This window comes from Rhamphochromis longiceps, linkage group LG6 (assembly GCF_057381845.1).
Source record: "Rhamphochromis longiceps isolate RC_006_pf linkage group LG6, R_longiceps_female_GT1.1, whole genome shotgun sequence".
Taxonomy (NCBI): domain Eukaryota; kingdom Metazoa; phylum Chordata; class Actinopteri; order Cichliformes; family Cichlidae; genus Rhamphochromis; species Rhamphochromis longiceps.
The window spans coordinates 32,351,983-32,374,054 of record NC_140562.1 but is presented as its reverse complement, the minus strand read 5'-3'; the positions used below and the strand labels follow the sequence as shown (position 1 = coordinate 32,374,054).

Genomic DNA, 22,072 nt, shown 5'->3' with positions numbered 1-22,072 from the left:
TATGAGATCAGTTATGATCACAGAGACATACATACAGCCAATAGTTGCTTGAACTGTAGACAACAGTATGTATTTATATAGTGCTTTACTAGTCTTTAAGGACCGCAAAGCGCTTTACACATTCAGTCATCCACCCATTCACACACACATTCACACACTGGTGATGGAAAGCTACAGTGGGGCAAAAAAGTATTTAGTCAGCCACCGATTGTGCAAGTTCCCCCACTTAAAATGATGACAGAGGTCAGTAATTTGCACCAGAGGTACACTTCAACTGTGAGAGACAGAATGTGAAAAAAAAATCCATGAATCCACATGGTAGGATTTGTAAAGAATTTATTCGTAAATCAGGGTGGAAAATAAGTATTTGGTCAATAACAAAAATACAACTCAATATTTTATAACATAACCTTTGTTGGCAATAACAGAGGTCAAACGTTTACTATAGGTCTTTACCAGGTTTGCACACACAGTAGCTGGTATTTTGGCCCATTCCTGCATGCAGATCTTCTCGAGAGCAGTGATGTTTTGGGGCTGTCGCCGAGCAACACGGACTTTCAACTCCCGCCACAGATTTTCTATGGGGTTGAGGTCTGGAGACTGGCTAGGCCACTCCAGGACTTTCAAATGCTTCTTACGGAGCCACTCCTTTGTTGCCCGGGCGGTGTGTTTTGGATCATTGTCATGTTGGAAGACCCAGCCTCGTTTCATCTTCAAAGTTCTCACTGATGGAAGGAGGTTTTGGCTCAAAATCTCACGATACACGGCCCCATTCATTCTGTCCTTAACACAGATCAGTCGTCCTGTCCCCTTGGCAGAAAAACAGCCCCATAGCATGATGTTTCCACCCCCATGCTTCACAGTAGGTATGGTGTTCTTGGGATGCAACTCAGTATTCTTCTTCCTCCAAACACGACGAGTTGAGTTTATACCAAAAAGTTCTACTTTGGTTTCATCTGACCACATGACATTCTCCCAATCCTCTGCTGTATCATCCATGTGCTCTCTGGCAAACTTCAGACGGGCCTGGACATGCACTGGCTTCAGCAGCGGAACACGTCTGGCACTGCGGGATTTGATTCCCTGCCGTTGTAGTGTGTTACTGATGGTGACCTTTGTTACTTTGGTCCCAGCTCTCTGCAGGTCATTCACCAGGTCCCCCCGTGTGGTTCTGGGATCTTTGCTCACCGTTCTCATGATCATTTTGACCCCACGGGATGAGATCTTGCGTGGAGCCCCAGATCGAGGGAGATTATCAGTGGTCTTGTATGTCTTCTGATGATTGCTCCCACAGTTGATTTTTTCACACCAAGCTGCTTGCCTATTGTAGATTCACTCTTCCCAGTCTGGTGCAGGTCTACAATACTTTTCCTGGTGTCCTTCGAAAGCTCTTTGGTCTTGGCCATGGCGGAGTTTGGAGTCTGACTGTTTGAGGCTGTGGACAGGTGTCTTTTATACAGATGATGAGTTCAAACAGGTGCCATTCATACAGGTAACGAGTGGGGGACAGAAAAGCTTCTTACAGAAGACGTTACAGGTCTGTGAGAGCCAGAGATTTTCCTTGTTTGAGGTGACCAAATACTTATTTTCCACCCTGATTTACGAATAAATTCTTTACAAATCCTACCATGTGGATTCATGGATTTTTTTTTTTCACATTCTGTCTCTCACAGTTGAAGTGTACCTCTGGTGCAAATTACTGACCTCTGTCATCATTTTAGGTGGGGGAACTTGCACAATCGGTGGCTGACTAAATACTTTTTTGCCCCACTGTACATTGTAGCCAAAAGCAAGCGTTATTCAGTCAGGTCAGTCAATTCTCATTCATCAAAATACAAAATTGCTAAAACAGGTAAAAGAATGGGTTTTTTTTTGTTTAGTAAAGTTGCCTGTGTTTGTGCATAAAATTGTAACAGTGTCAAATTATTTGTTTATTACCTGTGAATGCAGGTGAAAGTCCAGTCCTGTTCATCTCCACAGTTTGGATATCATCATAAGTGACATAAATATTTTCTGAGGAATTTAGGTCCCCTTTTAGCTTTCTGTGATTAATTGCTATGTTGTTTAAATAAATGTCATCCATGATGTTATTCTGTGCTGTGGTTCAGTTACAACCTGAACAGGAACTTGAGATTAACAAAGTTTTGAGAACTGTGTGAAAAAGTGTGATTCTCTTTAACAGGAAATGAAGGTCTGGTGGGATGAAATAATAATAGGCCACTTTATTTGTGCTCTGCCCACAGGTTGCAGCTGCATCAAAGCAGTGTGTGTGTGTGTGTGTGTGTGTGTGTGTGTGTGTGTGTGTGTGTGTGTGTGTGTGTGTGATGCACTGTTCATACTACAATATAAATCAAACTGAACTGAATTTGTTTGAACAGCTGTTTGACTTTGTTCACCTTTTTGAAGACAGTCTTGTCTGTTTTCTTTTCAAATTTTTCCTTATGAAGAAATATCTTTTACATGTCATTTGTACATCTTTTCAAACAAAAAGAGCGCTGAACAAAAGCTCTGAGCCACGCCGTCTGAGCAGCACTCAGGGGTTAATGGAAACCAGACAAAGGGAGGCAAAACAATTATTAAATTTCTACCAAACTTGTGTCTATCATAGTGTATCTTAAAGACTTCAAAGACCATAGACCAACCAAAATCAAGCACTTCAATCTCACGCTAAGGGCTTACTTGTGCATCCTATAGGATATTTAAAAGTAGAATGGGAGGCAGAACTTTTCAGGGCCCTCTTCTGTGGAATCAGCTGCCAGTTTGGATTTTAATTTTCTTTAAGAAATTCTTTAAGCAATGTCATTTCTCTCTAAGTTATCAGCTTTAATCAATTTTGGCTGTGGGGCATATGCAACAAGGGAAATATCTGAATACAGTTTGCTGACAGAATATTTCCTGTCAGTTATAACCACAGTAGTATTGAGTACCACAAGCATGGCCCAGTATGTTTAAGTAATCTATTGTTTTCCTGGGACTGTGTTTGTGGCTATCTGGTTAGTATTTCTGCAAAACCTGAAAAAAGTATGTTAAAATAGCAATATTTATGCAGACAGACATAAAAGGATGTAAAGATCTTTCTTTAAGAAATAACAGATCCAATATTTATTGAATATCATGCATATGTCATATTGCCCATTCCAAATATAATATTAAACTTGTTCCCATAGCTGCTGTTTCATTATTGCTAGCAACCAATTAATTCTTGCAAGCCTAAAACTTAACAGAAATTAAATAATTCTGCCACTTTTAGGTTATGCACCCCTCTGATATTCAGTCAACAAGTGTAGTTCAGTCATATCAGTACAATCTGTTTGTGTTCACTATTTCCCTCCTTGCTTCTGAGATGCCACAAACACACAAGGTTATAAAAAGGTAGGCAATGTCATGAATCGCTGTGCGGCAGGCAGGAGTTGGACCCAAAATGCAGGACTCACAGACTCGGGGAGGTGAACTCAAAACACAGCTTTATTTGCTGGTAGAACAAACATACAAACTAGACTAAACTGGGAAACCATAAACTAAGAACTCACAGGGAGATCCACACACAGCATGAGGGACGACGTCACGCCGAACAGAGGGAGACGCAGACAGAAATACACAGAGGGTTAACGAGGAAAGTGGGAACACACGGGTAACACAGGTGACACTGATAATCATAACGAGACAGGGCGGGGTGAACTGAACATGACATGTACGGGCGTGAGAGTCACAAAGTAAACAGGAAGTGCACAGAGGTTCAGACAGGAGGAGAGAGAGCACGGGGAAAACACAGACATAACGGGCTGGGGAAACATGAAACAACCACAAAGGGAGACGAGGGCTCATAAATACACAGGGCACACAGGGGGGGGGGAGAGAGAGCACGGGGAGAACTTGGACATAATGGGCAGGGGAAACATGGAATAAAACATAAGGAGAGACGAGGGCTCACAGATACACAGAGGGGCACACAGGGGGTAAAAGCCATGAAGGGAAAACACTTAGGGAACAACACAACAGGGCAACTCAGAAAACATGGCCTAAATAAGGAACAAAATACAAACATACAAGAAAACTAAGAACACTGGGCCAACATGGCCCAGGACCATGACAGGCAAGGCATACACATGAAAAGCACTAGCGAAATAATACATGCACAAGTACTTTTAATTTCTACCACTGCATTGTAGTTCAAATACAACAAAAAGATAGATAGTAAATGAGAGCCACACTAAGTAAAAAGAATAAAATATACATACAGATAGAAAACTTATGGTTAGAGAGTCTTTTTCTATAGGATGAGTATTTTTAAGCGGGGGATTGGTTTTAATCAAATACAGCTAACAATGTTATAACCAGAGCAGATCTCCATCACTGAGAAGGTTCATAGCGACAAAAGAGTTCTTGATTTTGAAAGCAAAGCAAAAAGCCTCTGTGTGTACTTGTTTCTTTGTAAATTTCCACAGTTTTCTGTCCAGCTTCATTTCACGAATGCATCTTGTGGCTCTGTTTTATGCATTATTTGATGGACTTGATGTGAAGTTATGGGGAAGCTTTCTTCTCACACACCCAGGAGTGTAAAATAGAGCATTTTTCATCATTCCAGCTGTTTTTTGAGTTGTAATTTTTTATTTGCCCACAGTTTTCATTTTTGAGTCCATTAGGCTCACCGCTATTCCAGTAGCTGAAAATAAAGATAAAATTATGAGAGTTAAACTCAACAATCTGATCAGTTTTTTCTTTTCAGTAACTGTAACTTAGATACTAATGAGACAGCATGAACAGTATCTTTTTACTTAAATATATGCAAACTAAAGAATGGATTTTATTTGTATTTAAACCTTGTGGTCATTCGAGTCCCATCCACCCATTTCCATGTCCCGTCTGTCTCCGAGTCAGTCAGTCCAATCCACAAATACTTGTTTAACTGATTCACAAAGTTCTTTTTAAAAAAGAGAGAAACCAACTGTAAGGATACTGAGTTTAAACTGATGTATCTATATAGCCTCCACTTAACTGAACTTTGATTTCATTTTAATTTTCATTTAAATATTTTTAATGCACTCCCACCTGTTCCTCTTGGCTGTTGATAATCACCAGGTCTGCACCTTTTTGAAGACAGTCTTGTCTGCTCTCTTGCCAGGATTTCTCCTCTGAAGACATGTAATAGAAACTACCGCTAACATACACCCATTTATGCTGAAAATCTAATATAAAAAAAATAGAAGAAGAATGTTAACAATTTGGGGTTACATTGTACGAGGTAGCTTTCACTTAACCCTAATGATGAGCTTTTTCACAGCCATTGCTTTGGAGTTAGTGACACAAATTCAAAACACTTTGGTGGTGAAAAAAACTTTCTGTCATAGTTGCACAATTTGTCAGAATGTGTTTCCTAAGACATAGTTCAAGTCAGTGTTCTCAGCACTTTGATTTTTAGATTTGTTTTCGTGTTCATTAACAATGTGCACTTAATTACTCCAATTGTGCACAAAGTTAATAGTAACTCTCAGGGCTGAGAAGATGAGAAAGATATAAGATTATATAGAATCAGAATCAGAATCAGAATCAGAATACTTTATTGATCCCTGGGGGAAATTATTTTTTGTTACAGTGCTCCATTTTAAACCAACATTAAGACAAGACAGACAATACGCTAACTAAGAATAGTACAATATATACATATATATACATACATACATACATAAGTCACTTATAAATAAATATTTGGAAAAGAAACATGTGTAGTTGTAGCAGCAAACAGTGTGTTAAGTGGATGCGTTGTACAGGGAGATGGCCACAGGCAGGAATGATTTCCTGTGTCGTTCAGTGGTGCTTTTCGGTAATCTCAGTCTCTCACTGAACGAGCTCCTGTGACTGACCAACATGTCATGGAGTGGGTGGGAGGTGTTATCCAACATTGTCTTTATCTTGGACAGCATCCGCCTCTCCGACACCACCTTGAGGGAGTCCAGCTCCATCCCCACAACATTGCTGGCCTTACGGATCAGTTTATTAAGTCTGTTGGCATCTGCGAAACTATTTGAACTTTGGTGACTTCTAGTGAAGATGTGTAAAATGTGATAAAGTGATTTCCGCTGTAATCTGCATCAGCAGCTGTAGGTAAAAAAAAAGGCATGGAAAGGAAGCTGCTTATCACTGTCATCAATGTGGCAAGACTCTAATGCTGCTTTCATTTCTTACACAAGAAGCCCTAAGCGTAAGCCACAATGTTGGTGGTACAGTCATCTCTGTATTTGGTTGTCTTTTTTTATTATTATTTGCAACTTCAAGTACATAATTGAAAAAGAGTGAAGGCAAACTGAGTGAGTTCAGTTTGAGTCAGGAATTCACCTGAACAGCATCAAAAGATTGTTTATTTTCTAAGTCCAGTGGCATTAAGTTATTGTATGAATCCTTTGGGAAATTTTATCTCAGAGCTCTGAAATACTTCATGTATCAACTGTTATTGTCTAACAGTGCAGCCATGCTCCTTATGATGCCAAGAAATTAGTAAAAACAAACAAAGAAACAAACTGAAAAATGTGAATTTAAAACATTTTGCAATCACATTTAACTATGATATTTATTTATGATGTCTTGTAGGCAGGGTCTGTGCTAAATCTACCACGTTTTGTTTGTTGCAGTTTATAAACTATTGGTTTATTATTGAATCATCAGAATAAAGGCTAGACCCAAGAACATATTTTCTTTGAATGAAATAAAATGGTAAATGGCCTGCATTTGTATAGCGCTTTTCTAGTCCCTAAGGACCCCAAAGCGCTTCACACTACATTCAGTCATTCACCCATTCACACACTGGTGATGGCAAGCTACATTGTAGCCACAGCTGCCCTGGGGCGCACTGACAGAGGAATAATTACCTTGAAACTTTTTCTGAAGATCATCTTTTTCTTTGGTCAAGGCTTCAACTTTTTTCTGGAGCTGGACTCTGTCTTGAACCACACTGTCGTAGTTTTTCTGTAACTGGTCTTGTTCTGTTTTCAAGTTGTTGTAACTGATCTGTAATGCTCTCTGTCTGCCCACCTCCTCTTCCAACTCAGATTTGTCTTGGTTGACTGTGTTGGGCATGTGAACATTAAATGAACAAGCTCTATTAATGAACACCCATTTAGGACATCATCAGCATGCTATCTAGCTGCTGTACTCACAAGGAAAAGCCAGAACTATGAGTCCAGTGAGGAGAAGAAGACACAGCACACCCAGAAGAATCACAGCAGCTCTGCAGGAACTTTTCTTCACAAATGTAGTACCTGGGGCTAGAAGTCAGTATTTTTCAACATGTGTGCAAACATAAGACATTAACAACCTCATATTTGGTGACTAATAACAACGGTGACACTAGCAACTGCTCTTTTAATTTACAAAGTAGAAAAAAAAACATCTGTTTTTCAATCAGCGCCTGAAGAGGATGATTGTCTTCAATACACAACAGCGTTTATCTTTGTCAAAGCAATTTGGTACGGCAGACATTTACTGTCACAACAAAAAAAATAATTAGCACATTTAACACGAACCACTCCGAGAGTGTCATTTTTCTTTTTAAACATACTTTAAGAAGTTTGTTGTGCAGTAAAAAAATCAGCTAAGAGCAACATGACAGATGTTCAACTTAATTTAGGGCTGCAGCTATCGACTATGTATTAATTAGGGAACTGGGTAAGTAATACATTTTACCTCATTAATGATCAGTACATACAAAAAACCCCCACTAAACCCATCCATCCATTCTTTTCCGCATATCCTTGCCAGGGTTGCTGGGCCCCTACTAAACCCTTTCATTGTATTTACATGTTAGAATAAAAAATTTAAAAGAAAACATTTTCTTAAATGCAAAAAGATTGAAATAGTTAAATACAACTAAATACAGTAATGTAAAATAAAATGAGAAGGCATTTTTAGTTTGTCTCCTTGGAAGGTGAGAATTTTTTTTATAATCGAGTTATTGGTCTTACTTAATGAACTGAAATTTGAGCTAATTGTAGCAAGTATTGTAGCAAAGCTGGCCAAAATTTATTTGGTTACATTTTTTAACAGAGTTTAAATTTGTTTCCATTTTAGAAAAATTGAATTTGTCTATTTCCTATACTTAAGAAGTTTTGGGGGCTCAAAAATGACAGAAAAATTAAAACCACTAAATTTCAACCTACCCACCCGTACTTTCAAGAGCTATAATTTGGGCACATTTTATAGTATGAAGGTAAAAAGGTTTTGCATGGCTTTACTTAGTATGCTCATATATGAGCTGTTTGGGAAATACATCTTCAAAGTTGAAAGGTCGATGTTATGTATTGGCTTTTCTGTCCTGAGAATTTAAAATGTATGCAGTTATAAAGGGTTTATACCTATTTCACAGACTGATTTTGACTAAAAATACTGAATAATGATACTAAATGGGGAATTTCTCATTGTATCTTTCTTGTAATATTGCCTGCAGTGACTGCTTTTTAAAATTTGCATTTTTCTTTTTAAGCCGTGACCACAAATGAAGATTATTATGCTAACTAAAATAAACTAAAACCTAAAACTAGATTCACAAAAGTAAATTAAAAAAAAACATTTGTAATTTTGTCAACTGAAACACCTGCATGTAGCTGTTTTACATGATTTCTTTTTTTTTTTTTTATTATAGTATGGGTTAGTTTGTGAGGTTTAAATTAAAAATATTACAATACTGTAACAGCATAAACTTAATAAAAAACATAATAAAGAATAAATGTTATTAAACTTAAGGGTTTGGTCCTCTTTAGGCTTTCTGACCTTTGCCCCTTTTTCAACACTCTGTGATTACCTGGTATTTCTTCTGGATTCCTGTAGCGCATTTCCATGATTTTCAGATGCGTTGCTGGTTTCAGCTGTGTCTTGGGTTTCTGAAGAAAAGATCTAAGAGTGTCTCTGAAGTTGCAGACTGTTGTACTGAACTGTGTGAAACTGATACATGTGATTCTCTATTTAACAGGAAACTGAGGTCTGGTAAGATGAAAACATTATACTGCTTGTGCTCACATGGCATGTAATAAATCCTGACAGTGCAGGGGCTAGGATGCCATTAAAATTGTAATCATTATTGACACATTTCATAAATTATTTAATAATGTATTTGTTTGATTCATTTTGGCACTCATGGCCCTCTGTAAAGACTTTGCTGGGGTTACGCCTGCATTCGTCTTTGCTTTTGAATGGGCTGACTACACTCACTGCAGCCCTTAATCTAATTTAAGCCAATTTAAATTTACTGAGTAGAAATAGCAGAAGACCAATCCAACAACATATTAATATAACTGATTCATTGTTGGCTTTGGTCTCTTTAGAATGTCAGGTTATACTTTGACAGTCAGTAGTTCAAATGCTATATCTCTTCTTTATTCAGACCATAACCTCTAGTTATTCTGTAAATCTGCTATAGTAAGTGATAAAATCAATGCTTGCTGCAGAAAATGCTGCATTTTAAACAATTAGCTTAAGTAAAAAGTTTAAACTATTCAACAATAATTTAGCTTTTGATACAAAAACAACAACAACAACAACAAAAGACAATAGATTTGATACAAAAACAACAACAACAAAAACCAAAAAAACAAATAATCTGCTTCATAGTTCACAGAAGCACGGGCAGCATTTACAAATTTTCTTCCTCACTGGATATTTTCTCAGACCATTCCCTGTAAACCGTAGAGATGGTCGTGCAGGAAAATCCCAGGACATCATCAGTTTCTAAAATACTCACACCAGCTTAAGTGACATCAAAAACCATGCCACTGGAGCAGGCGTACCTGATCAACTGGTTGCTGAATGTATGTAGTGTGAAGTTGGTGGACTACACAGTAGTTGGTGCTTTGTCTGCTTTCTGATGCAAATGGTTTTGAGGGAAAAAAACTAAACATTTTGAATGCTCAGTCTTTAAAAGGCGGTGAAATGTTTTTATTCATTAATTACAGCGTTGAAGTGATTGCATGACTATTCATGTTTTCACAATTGTGAAAAAGGTTTTGATTGTTGTAGTGTCTTTCACACAGATGTCTCAGTGTTTTGTTATGCTACTGTTTAAAGATCTGCTTTAAGAGTGGTGAGAATAACTTTTCTGCTAGAATTGAGCTATGAGAAAACTGTAAGCGACATAATACTCAGCTTGGACTAATTGGAAACCATAACTTCTTTATTCAACTTTTTGCGACGTACTAGACAATTCTATAGACTATGGACTATAGGATTTCTCCTCACATGCTTCGAAATACTTCGTAGCACCTGAGGAGGGCAGCAAAACGCCCTCCACGTGTCAAACCCGCCTGAAGCCGGAAGAAGAAGACAAAGCCGAAGAGGCGGAGCAATAAGGATTCAACATCAAATTACTGAAATGAAAGTGGAAGTTAGTCAAAGTAAAATTAGAGCTGCAGACAGGTCAATCTCCGTATCTAAAGAAGATTAAGAGGAAATTTTTTTTCTCTCAACAACAAACTGGAATGCAGGTGAGTGCAGCTGATCAGATTTGCTGTGTTTAACAGGCACTGTTTCTCTCTTAATGTTACTTCACGTGAAATGTCAGATTAGTTCAACTGGAGACTGATGTTAAGAAAGGTCCATCCATTCTCTTCTATTAATGCTTGTCGGGGTCGCCGGGGGGCTGGAGCCTATCCGAGCTATCATAGAGTAAACCCTGGACAGGTCACCAGTCTGTCGCAGGCTGTGTTGAGCAAAATGGGAGGTAATATCATCAAAGTTAAATGTGGAATATTCCCGAAAAACAAACAAACAAAACAAAAGCAAAACTAAAGGTCCGCTTCGAATTTGTTTCGAATTCGTTGTAAAAACGGAGTGCTGCTGTGAGATGGAATGATCATCCCACAAAAGTCTACACACACACACACACACATATATATATATATATACACACAGGTAGTCGTTTAACTAACCGTCGAAAATCTGCTTATAAAACACGCTGCCGTTTCAGCTCGATTGTCTGACAACAAAAGCCTTTCTATAGTGTCAGTGTAAAAAGACAAAGTAATTCCTGTTTGTATAAATTTACCATGAAAAGCCAAAATGCCAACAGCGGCTGATGAACCTTATTAAAACACATCCCGCTAGGAGAAGACAGAGCGTGCGCAGTGGGACCGCATGGCCCGGAAGTGCCCCTTTTCGGATGAGTGAACGCGCGTGCACGAGAGTGCATGTGCACGTGCTTGTACGTGCAAAAGATGCCAGTTTTTAAGCTCGGCAACGGGGGTGTGGGGGGCATACCCTCCCCCACCCCACCCCACCCCTCCCCTCACCCCTCCACCCCTTGTAGAGCAAAATTTAGTGTTTTGGTCTAGATTTGGTCTAGGCCTAGACATTAAAACTTACTTTTTTAATGTTTTTTGCATAATTATGTGTGTGCAATTTGTGCAGTTTTGTAAATCCTCTGTGTTTACATTCATAAAAGCATCTCTTTTTTTAACAGTGATACCTCATCTATGATATTCTTGATTTGGTTGGATGTGAAGTTGTTTTTTCTTTTAAACAAAAGAAATAATTCCATCATCGTACACTTTAGTTATCTTGAAGTCTTTCGGGCCTTTTGGTGTTGCTGAGCTGCTCAGTGAAAGTACCAGATTTTTGATTTGCCTACTCCTGAAGTTTTTTCTACTACTTTGATTTAATTTGTTTGTTTGTTTTTGTTTGTTTTGTTCAGCTTAATCATGGATCCCTCAGTTGCACTGACATCTCTTTGGGCCTCATATTCTAAAGTGAAAAATGAAAAGCTATAAAAAAGAATCAACAGTATGAAGCAATTTCATTTTTCATGAAATCATGATGGAACAGACCTCATCTGGCTATGAAACAGCTTACCTAATTGTCCCATTACCTGTGAGCTTCTGCAAATGAGAGACAAGGTAATTCCCAAATATTTTTCTTAAACCCGTTGAATCAGACATCTGTAAAAAAAAAAAAAAAATTTTTCCCTAAAATGTTTACTTTTGTTTTGTAGACTGCAGACATGTTTGCTGCTAGTAATCTGCAACCTGAAGATCAGTTTCTGTGCTCCATCTGCCTGGATGTGTTCACTGATCCAGTCACCACACCATGTGGACATAACTTCTGCAAAAACTGCATCACCCGGAACTGGGACATTAATGTTAGGTGCAAGTGTCCCCTATGTAACAAACTGTTCAAGAGACGACCTCAACTGGAAATAAACACTTTGTTCTCTGAGGTGGTTGCTCAGTTCAGAGATGAAGCTCAACAGAATGCAAGCAGCAGCTCAGAGCAACAAGCTGCCAAACCAGGAGAAGTTCCCTGTGACTACTGCACTGGAACCAGACTGAGGGCCCTGAAGTCCTGCCTGGTGTGTCTGACCTCCTACTGTGAGACTCACCTAGAACCTCATCTGACAGTCAAAGGTCTGAAAAGACATCAGCTGATTGAGCCTGTGGAGAACCTGGAAGGCAGGATGTGTATGAAGCACGATAAACATCTGGAGCTGTTCTGTAAGACCGATCAGACAAGTGTCTGCACGCTCTGCTCTGTTTTAGACCACAAGACTCATGAGTTTGTACCTCTGAGAGAAGAATCTGAAGAAAAGAAGACAGAGCTGAGGAAAATGGATGATGAAATTCAGCAAATGATCGAGAAGAGACGACAGAAGATTCAGGAGATCAATGAGTCAGTGAAGATGAGTAAAGATGCTGCAGACAAACAGAAAACAGAAGGTGTTCAGATCTTCACTGTTCTGAAGGAGTTTATTGAGAAAGACCTGAAGAAGGTCATAAAGGAGATAGAAGACAAACAGAAAACAACAGAGAAACAGGCTGAAGATCTCATCAAAGAGCTGGAACAGGAAATCTCCGAGTTGAAGAAGAGGAGCTCTGAGCTGAAGCAGGCCTCACGCTCTGAAGACCACCTCCACTTTGTTCAAAACTTTTCATCTCTGAAAGCTGTTCCACCTACCAAGGACTGGACAGAGGTCATCGTTCTTCCACCAACGTATGAGGGGACTGTGATGAGAGCTGTGGCTCAGCTGGAGGAGACACTCAAAAAACATTTTAAGAAGCTGCTTGCTAAGGCTGAGCTGAGGAGGCTCCAGCAGTATGCTGTGGATGTGAGTCTTGATCCTGATACAGCACATCCTGAGCTCATCTTGTCTGATGATGGGAAACAAGTGAATTTTGGTAATGTGAATCAGAGTCTATCAGACAATCCAAAGAGATTCACAGTTTTTGCAAATGTTTTAGGAAAGCAGGGTTTCTCTTCAGGCAGATTTTACTTTGAGGTTCAGGTTAAAGGAAAGACTGACTGGATTTTAGGAGTCGCCAGAGAGTCAGTGAACAGGAAGGGAGGAAACTCAGTAAAGCCTCAGGATGGTTTCTGGGCTCTATGGCTGAGGAACAACAACGAGTACACAGCATGTACTGGCCCAGCAGCCGTTCTCTCTTTTCAGTCTGCTCCTGATAAAGTGGGAGTGTTTGTGGATTATGAGGAGCGTTTGGTCTCCTTTTATGATGTGTATGCAGCAGCTTTTATCTACTCCTTTACTGGCTGCTCCTTCACTGAGAAACTTTACCCATGTTTCAATCCCTGTAATAATGATAATGGTAAAAACTCTGCACCTCTTGTGATCACTCCTATCAATCGCATTAACTAGACAAGAAAGGTTATTACATTTTATTTGAAAGTGGTCTGTGAAAAGATTGTAATGCTGTTTTATTGTTCTCTTTGACAACATGTTTCTCAATACTGAATTTTCATAATTTCACACTCCCCCACAATTACATTTTTCTCCCTTTAAGAGGGAAAACAGGACGTCTAGTCTAGTGTCGTTTAAACCAATGGAGCAAAAACATTTTGGAAATGTCCTTGTAGCCAATCAGCCAATCTGTAATTATGTCTTCAATAATGATGTGTTTCAATGCTGTCTCCACCATAGGACATGTTTTCTCAATCATCATGTGCCTGTCTGTATATTTTTTATATATATGTTTTGTACACAGGTCTCTCTTGAAAAAGAGGGCTTGATCTCAATGAAATTATCTATTTAAATAAAAGATTTAATAATGATAAACAGACTTTCTTTACATTAACAGGATAAACCTTAAACCCCAGTCAGAGACAACAGTCAATGGTTGTTACTTTCTTTGCACTCAGATAAATAGCAGCATTGATGCATCAAAAAATGTATTGTATATTATATAAAATCTTATACTCTATATATCACATGTATTATAAAAATCATTATTATAACACGTGACTTTTCTTATGTCCCTTGAAATACTGTTTTTAAGAAAAATCATGACACAGGTGACCTGAACCTTTGTGTAATATCTATTAGGAATAATATATTTCCCCTATTTTATTCAGGGGAATCTATGATGGTCGAGATGGAAGTATTTGATGACCTCTCATGAAATGACCCATAAGAACAATTTCAACATTTTCTGCATCAAGAAATGAATGCTTGCAAATTCCACTGTTAATGTAGTTTGCACTGCTGTAACTTTACAGTAGGTGTTCATTGGCGGTGTTAGTACATTAAAGGACATTAAAGAAACTGATGGACATTATGGACAATGCCAGGCATCCTCTGCACACGGCCATTAACAACCAGAAGAGTCTGTTCAGTGACAGGTTGCTTCTCCCAAAGACAAGAACTAACAGACTTAAAAACTCCTTTGTCCCACACGCCATCAGACTGTTTAACTCCTCCCTGGAGGGGAGAGGGAGGGGAAACAGGAGGACAAAGGAGGGGGGAACAACTAAGCTGTAGTGCCTCTTCACCTCACTGTGCAATACCTTTTGTGCAATACTTTTGTAAATAGTCAACAGTGCAATAGACTCAATACTTGAAATGTGCAATTCACTTATATTTTTATTTTTATTCCTATTTATTCTATTTATCCCCTTCGTATATTTTATTTATATTGTCTCTGTATTTATATATATATATATATATATATATGTGTGTGTGTGTGTGTGTGTGTGTGTGTGTGTATGTGTGTATATATATATATATATATATATATATATATATATATATAATATTCTGTAACTCTGTAACTTCTGTCGGTGCTGTGCTTTTTTTGGAAATCGAATTTCCCAGAGGAACCCACCCGAGGGATTAATAAAGTTCTATCTAATCTAATCTAATCTAATCTAATCTAATCTAGTAAGAGTGATCTCATCAGGTTGAGCATATAAAAGCTAATACTATAAAAAGTATTGTGGTAACACACTACATGAAACACAGTACAAAACAAAAGTGTTTCTCCCTTTCGACCTAATAATCAATAATATCATTAAATCTACTGAAAAGGAACTATTAGATAATGTTGAGTCAATTTTAGATATGTAGCAATGAAAATGTCTGCAACGGAGGGTTAAACACAAAGGGAGGAAAAGTTAGGCACTGTGGTGTTTACGAAAAGAAAATGCACCAATCAAATTTGCTGCTGGACTTTTACACCTTTCATTTCACACTGACATGTCAGAATAACTCAAGTAGCATTAACTTAAACTGTAAACAATCAAAGTTAAAAATTCTGTTCTTATTGTTCATGAAACTGTTCATGTGGAGGGATGAAGGACTGGAAACTTCCAATTCAGTTTGTGACAAATGTCTTCACTTTTTTGGAGAAAGTTGTAAGCACTAGGGCCTTCATATGATCCATCCATCTCAACACCCTGTTTGGCTTTTGTTGACCACTTTGAGCCTGTCTCTCCTTATCAGAACAGTTCATTTCCAGTATAAACCCATAAGGATTCCCCTTTGATGTTATTCCTCCTCAACTCCTTAAGAAGGTTTTTCCTACCCTTGGTCCTTTTATTCTTGCCATTATTAACAGTACATTGACCTTTTGTAAAAATATTTTTGGGCAATTCTCGCTGAAAAAAAACAGGCCTTGACCATTCTGTTTTGTTTCAGGGGCTGTCTCCAGGCTACCTTTCTTTTCTAAACTCCTACAAAAAATTGCCTTTACCCAACTGAAGTCCTTCCTGGGTGAATGTGCAATTCTGGAAGTGTTCCAGCCAGGACTAAAAGCTCACCAAAGCAATCAGTATGTTTTATTAAGGCTTTTTTAATGTTATATTTTTTAGCAATAGCTTCTGGTGACTGTGTGCTACTTGTGCTTTTGGACTGAACAGCTGCCTTTTAACGCTGTGTTCCTTGAGATCCGCGTGTCCAGGGTGGAGCAGTGGGTGGGCATCACTGGCTCAGCTCTCCAATGGTTTAGGACCCACCTTTCTGATAGAACCTTTACCTACACCTCTGCTGCCCTCCTCTGGCGGGATTACACAAGGCTCTATTCTTGGAACTGTCCTTTTCTATTTGTACCTGTTACTACTTGGAATAATTTTACAGAAAAATAATATTTGCTTCCATTATTATGCAGACGACTGTCAAATTTATTTTCCATTGATGCAAATTGCAGCATCCTCTCTCATCAGTGCTTTGATCACCAGTGAACTGCCTACTCAGCATACTGTCAAACTGGTCATGGTGGAAGACGTTGAAGGTCCAGACTTTCTGTTGCATGTCCTCAGTGTGACCCTCCTTTCATCTGTGAAGACAACCGGCACACCATTGGACAACCTGCTGGTTCTAGTGTTCACAAGTAAATGTCAATCAAGCTGCACGGCTCTGCACAGGACCCACTAAAGGACGTCAGTCCCTCATGCCACCCTCACAGAGTCTGTTTCTGACAGTTTGGTACTGCTGGGTTTATACACTCATCCTTGCCCATCTCTTCTTGTGTAACAGCCTTAGTATCTCCTCAATAGGACTGAAAGATTATGAATTTAACTGAGTCTGTGATCGAGTGTTACCTTCATTTTTCTAGCACTTTATAATCATCTGTGGACCTGAAAGAGGAACCAAAACCTTAACAAACACCTGCAGGAAGAGTTGGAGAAATAATAGGAAATTAAACGTCAAATTCTTGAAATGAAACTTAATGTTAGTGTGAGTAATAGCAGTAATAGCAGTACTACAGCCGAAAGCTCTGGATTTGTGTCTCAAAATCAAACAGTGTTCATCTTTTGTTTCTAAGCAAGTGACTCAAATACTGGTGAGTACAGAACGAGCCACACTAACTCAAAACTTCACTTATACTGTAAGTGCTAAAATTTTAAGAGTACATTTTTTACAGTGGTTTGTTTTAATTATCTATATTAAATTAAACTTAACTCTCATGAATGTTTCTCCTTCTTTTTTTAAGTCTCAGAAATGTTGTTGAATTCAAATTCAAAATCAGCTAATTTTTCTCTTAAAGTGATACTTTTTTTCTGTCAGCTTACACATGATGCATAGTGTTTTGTTTGCATTTGACAAGCAGACCTGATTTTTATTTTTTGGAATTATATCACATATTTTGGATTTTACAACATTTGCTGTTGAAAAGATGCTGAGAAAGTGTTGTCCTTAAACACTGAGCAACCACCTATACCACATGGTGACATAAGCCTTCAAAATGTAGCCAGAATTGCCTTTTTTAAGTTTCCTCCAGTGAATGATCAGAAAACACATAGAAAGTACAGGGTACCGATACTTGTTTCTGTTTCTCTACGTCACCAACATTAAACTGGTGCAATTTATTAATATCCTGATATCCCACGATGCTGATCCTCAAAGTATGCTACAGAAAAATCATGACACCAGTGTAGAATTCAATTGAATGTAATTTTTTTAAAGCTGAAAACGGCATGCTTCAGTCTCCTCCTGTATCCATATGAAGTTATGAGTGTTAAAAGTTGCTGCAAAAATCTTGAAACTTTAAGAGTGCCAAATTCCAATTCACCCCCACTTACTTAAGAACCAGGAAGTGTGAAGTAAAAAAAAGAATATGCATGGCTTTATAAATATATTAAAGATATTTTACCGGAAAAAACGGCTGAAGAGAGATGATGAATGATTTTCCATGGACTAAACTATGACTAGAATTAAAGAAGTGGTTATGAAACCAAACATAGTCACACTCTCATCTGAAACAGTGCAGGATAACATGAGAAATTTATTTAAACTTGTAAACAAACATAAAGTCCTGGGATTAACTTCTTAGACCTGATTGATATAACACAGTTCTAAAAATCCTAAAACTAGCTCGGGGTGAGTCCTCCAGTCAGGAGATTGTAGTGAACGGCAGCACTTAGTGAGTAAGCTCTACATGTAGAAACATAAAGTGAGTGTGCAGGTGATGTCTCTCAGTGGATTACTCTACTCTTAAATTATTTGATGTGATTCTGTGATTTTTGGACTCCATGCAACATAAGATAGTTATACCTTGAAGATTTTTTCAAGTTCTTTGCCTCATCTGAAATTGCTGTCATGATCCCACTTCGACAGTTCTAAACCACTCACAGAAAATCGTTAGACTTTAACTCATCATGCTTTGACTTTTGTTCCCAGAGTGCAGATATGTTTGCTGCCAGTAATCTGCGATCTGAAGATCAGTTTCTGTGCTCCGTCTGTCTGGATGTGTTCGCTGATCCAGTCACCACACCATGTGGACACAACTTCTGTAAGAAGTGTATCACTCAGCACTGGGATAGAAATGCTCCTTGTCAGTGCCCCATGTGCAAAGAGGCTTTCTACTGTAGACCTCTGTTGAAGGTTAACACTTTGTTCTCTGAGGTGGTTGCTCAGTTCAGAGATGAAACTCAACAGAAAGCCAAGAGGAGCAGCACAGAGCAACAAGCTGCCAAACCAGGAGAAGTTCCCTGTGACATCTGCACTGGAACCAGACTGAGGGCCCTGAAGTCCTGCCTGGTGTGTCTGACCTCCTACTGTGAGACTCACCTAGAACCTCATCTGACAGTCAAAGGTCTGAAAAGACATCAGCTGATTGAGCCTGTGGAGAACCTGGAAGGCAGGATGTGTATGAAGCACGATAAACATCTGGAGCTGTTCTGTAAGACCGATCAGACAAGTGTCTGCACGCTCTGCTCTGTTTTAGACCACAAGACTCATGAGTTTGTACCTCTGAGAGAAGAATCTGAAGAAAAGAAGACAGAGCTGAGGAAAATGGATGATGAAATTCAGCAAATGATCGAGAAGAGACGACAGAAGATTCAGGAGATCAATGAGTCAGTGAAGATGAGTAAAGATGCTGCAGACAAACAGAAAACAGAAGGTGTTCAGATCTTCACTGTTCTGAAGGAGTTTATTGAGAAAGGCCTGAAGAAGGTCATAAAGGAGATAGAAGACAAACAGGAAACAACAGAGAAACAGGCTGAAGGTCTCATCAAAGAGCTGGAACAGGAAATCTCAGAGCTGAAGAAGAGGAGCTCTGAGGTGAAGAATCTAATATGCTCTGAAGACCACCTCCACTTTATTCAAAGCTTCTCATCTCTGAAAGCTGTTCCACCTGCCAAGGACTGGACTGAGGTCATCGTCCTTCCACCAACGTATGAGGGGACTGTGATGAGAGCTGTGGCTCAGCTGGAGGAGACACTGAGGATAGAAATGAAGAAGCTGTTTGAGGCTGAGCTGAGGAGGGTCCAGCAGTATGCTGTGGATGTGAGTCTTGATGCTGATACAGCACATCCTGAGCTCATCTTGTCTGATGATGGAAAACAAGTGAATCATGGAGATGAAAAGCACAATCTTCCTGACAACCCGGAGAGATTTTCTTACTGTGTTTGTGTTTTAGGAAAGCAGAGTTTCTCTTCAGGCAGATTTTACTATGAGGCTCAAGTTAAAAGAAAGACTGACTGGGAATTGGGAGTGGCCAGAGAGTCGATCGACAGGAAGAAAATAATGACTCTTAGTCCCGAGGATGGATTCTGGACTGTAGTGCTGAGAAATGGAAATGAGTACAAAGCTCTCGATGAACATGATGTCTGTGTCTGTCGTCCGTCTGGTCCTGAGAAGGTGGGAGTGTTTGTAGATTACGAGGAGGGTGTGGTTTCCTTTTATGATATAGATGCAGCAGCTCTTATCTACTCCTTTACTGGCTGCTCCTTCACTGAGAAACTCTACCCATACTTCAATCCCTGTAATAACGACAATGGCAAAAACTCTGCACCTCTCCTCATCCCTCCCATTAATCACATTGAGTAGAAAAATGATTTTATATGTAGCAGTCTGTGTTAAGAACACATTCGTTGGTGACACTGATTGATTTGGTCTTCTTTTCTTCTCTGATTCTGATTGATTTCTTTGTGTTTTTATGTCATATTCATCTTAAATTGAGCTTAAAGTCTGAGTGATGCTGATTTTGACTGAGGCAAAATAGTCTTTAAATTTTTTTCTAATTACAAAACATTTTTGTTCTTTATTAAAAGATAAATAGAAGAATACGTTTTATCAATATATAAATGAAAAATTGGATTATGTGCTGCTTCCCTGTTGAGTAATTATCATCAACTAGGAACACTGGGATAAGTGCATCTTTGGATCCAGACATGCTCATCCTTTCTCAAACCTCTCCTCACAAAAGACAAGAACAAAATCAGCATTAGCTCAGAGAAGGTTAACTAGCTCAGTATAGCTGAAGTAGGCTGATTACGGTTTTGTGATTTTTACTATTTGCTTTTGGTTTTGCATTGCTCTCGCTAACTTGCTGTAATAAAATTTCCTGTATTTGAAGTCTAAATTCTGAACATTCGCTCCTGAACTGATATATTTCAAATAAATGTAGAAAAATCAAATACAAAAAGGCAAATTTAAAATGACAAAAGACTGTTGACAATTGAGAATGTTTTTTTCCTTGTTTTTTTCTTTTGGTCATGCCTGTGATGATGTTATTCACTCATAAAGGATAAATAAATTGTGTTTGCATCACAAATCCACAAAAAGCAAAAGATCTGCAAGTATGACAAAATATTCTCTCAACCATTTAGTGGTAAACAGGGCGGATTGCCAGTGTTTATAAATGAAAGTCTCTATTCTAAAATTAAACTATCCACATTCTCAAAAACTCCCATCTTTCATGCATAATTTTTATCACAGTGCCATTCAGCAGAGTTTACTAGTTAGAGACTCTAATTATCGTTAGCTCACCATTCAAACTCATTCGGTAGTTCAAGAATCTGGAGACATAATATTTGCAAACATAATAAAAAAAACATTAATTATGGATAAGGTGAGAAATTCCTCTTCCAGAGAAGACACTTACTTGTCCTCTTTCCTTCAGAACTTTTCCTCAGTAATTTTATCTCACAGCAAGTAAGTAAATGCAACAATCTGCTCATAGTGATCATGCACCCATCTTCCTGACATTAAACATCTAATCACAAATCAAACCCACCACAAGAGGGCGACTCATTACATCACTTCTTTAACACCCATTTTTTGATACTTTCTTTTAGACAGGGTGGATTATTTTTTTCTTGTTCAATGATGAATACCATTACAATTGAAAAACAACAAAATGAATTAGAAATTAAAACTGATTGCTATTCTAACAAACGAGCAGCTCAAATACAAGCACTTTTAATAAAGTGCAGCTCAAACCTTTTGGAGAAAGCTGCATTCCTCTGAGCAGAACCCAACACAACCCAGAAAGCTTTTAAAAAATAATTAATTGATTCTTTACAAATTTTGAATTTGGAGGTAGAATCGATATTTGTCAAAAATATCCAAAGTCCAAAAAATTTAAATACATTTATCTCTTCATACATTTACTGTTATTGTAACAGTAAATGTTCTTTTGCTTTAGACAGTAGAATATAAAATGAATAAATCTGAGAGTAGAGTAAGGCTTTATAAAAATAAAGTGGTACAGTAGATATTTACTGTCACTGTCATGAAAAACTAGGAGACAACCATGTGAACATGCTCTTAGAATACCTTTCTAAGGAGAGCATCCTGACCAACTGTATAACAGTCTGGTACGGGAACTGCTCTGCCTCGGACCAGAAGGCGTTGCAGAGGGTCGTGAAAACTGCCCAGCGCATCGCCGGAGCACCACTTCCTGCCATAAAAGACATCTACAGGAAGCGGTGTCTGAAAAGGGCTGGGAAAATCATCAAAGACCCCAGTCACCCATCACATGGACTCTTCACCCTCCTGCCCTCTGGGAGGCGCCACAGGAGCCTCCGGACTAAGACCACCAGGTACCGGAACAGCTTCTTCCCCACAGCTGTCAGACTCCTGAACTCT

At 38.6% G+C, this 22,072-nt stretch overlaps 3 protein-coding genes across 5 annotated transcripts; 2 read left to right on the top strand and 1 right to left on the bottom strand.

Annotated features, from left to right (window-relative positions):
• Positions 1-4,521: 4,521 nt before the first annotated feature.
• Positions 4,522-8,828, bottom strand: LOC146668369 (uncharacterized). Its single transcript, XM_085408838.1, has 6 exons — positions 8,792-8,828; positions 7,152-7,259; positions 6,864-7,058; positions 5,050-5,186; positions 4,821-4,921; positions 4,522-4,663 (listed from the first exon to the last, which is right to left on the bottom strand). Exons 1-6 carry the CDS (start codon positions 8,826-8,828, stop codon positions 4,522-4,524), a joined length of 720 nt encoding a protein of 239 aa, XP_085264964.1.
• A 1,478-nt stretch (positions 8,829-10,306) lies between these two features.
• Positions 10,307-14,853, top strand: LOC146668368 (E3 ubiquitin-protein ligase TRIM39-like). The gene is made up of 3 exons (XM_085410270.1): positions 10,307-10,466; positions 11,672-11,873; positions 11,969-14,853. The coding sequence occupies exons 2-3, from the start codon at positions 11,862-11,864 to the stop codon at positions 13,619-13,621; spliced, it is 1,665 nt and encodes a 554-aa protein (XP_085266396.1). The 5' UTR covers positions 10,307-10,466; positions 11,672-11,861; the 3' UTR covers positions 13,622-14,853.
• Positions 14,854-17,029: 2,176 nt separating this feature from the next.
• LOC146668367 (E3 ubiquitin-protein ligase TRIM21-like) lies at positions 17,030-20,029 on the top strand. Of its 3 annotated transcripts, none has more exons than XM_085408662.1 (2): positions 17,030-17,039; positions 18,384-20,029. In XM_085408662.1, exon 2 carries the CDS (start codon positions 18,386-18,388, stop codon positions 20,027-20,029), a length of 1,644 nt encoding a protein of 547 aa, XP_085264788.1. In that variant the 5' UTR covers positions 17,030-17,039; positions 18,384-18,385. The 3 variants fall into 3 exon arrangements, with proteins under 3 accessions (XP_085264788.1, XP_085264786.1, XP_085264787.1); XM_085408660.1 differs by lacking the exon at positions 17,030-17,039 and having other exon boundaries at positions 18,386-18,612; positions 18,649-20,029; XM_085408661.1 differs by lacking the exon at positions 17,030-17,039 and having other exon boundaries at positions 18,386-18,637; positions 18,983-20,029.
• Positions 20,030-22,072: the final 2,043 nt, after the last annotated feature.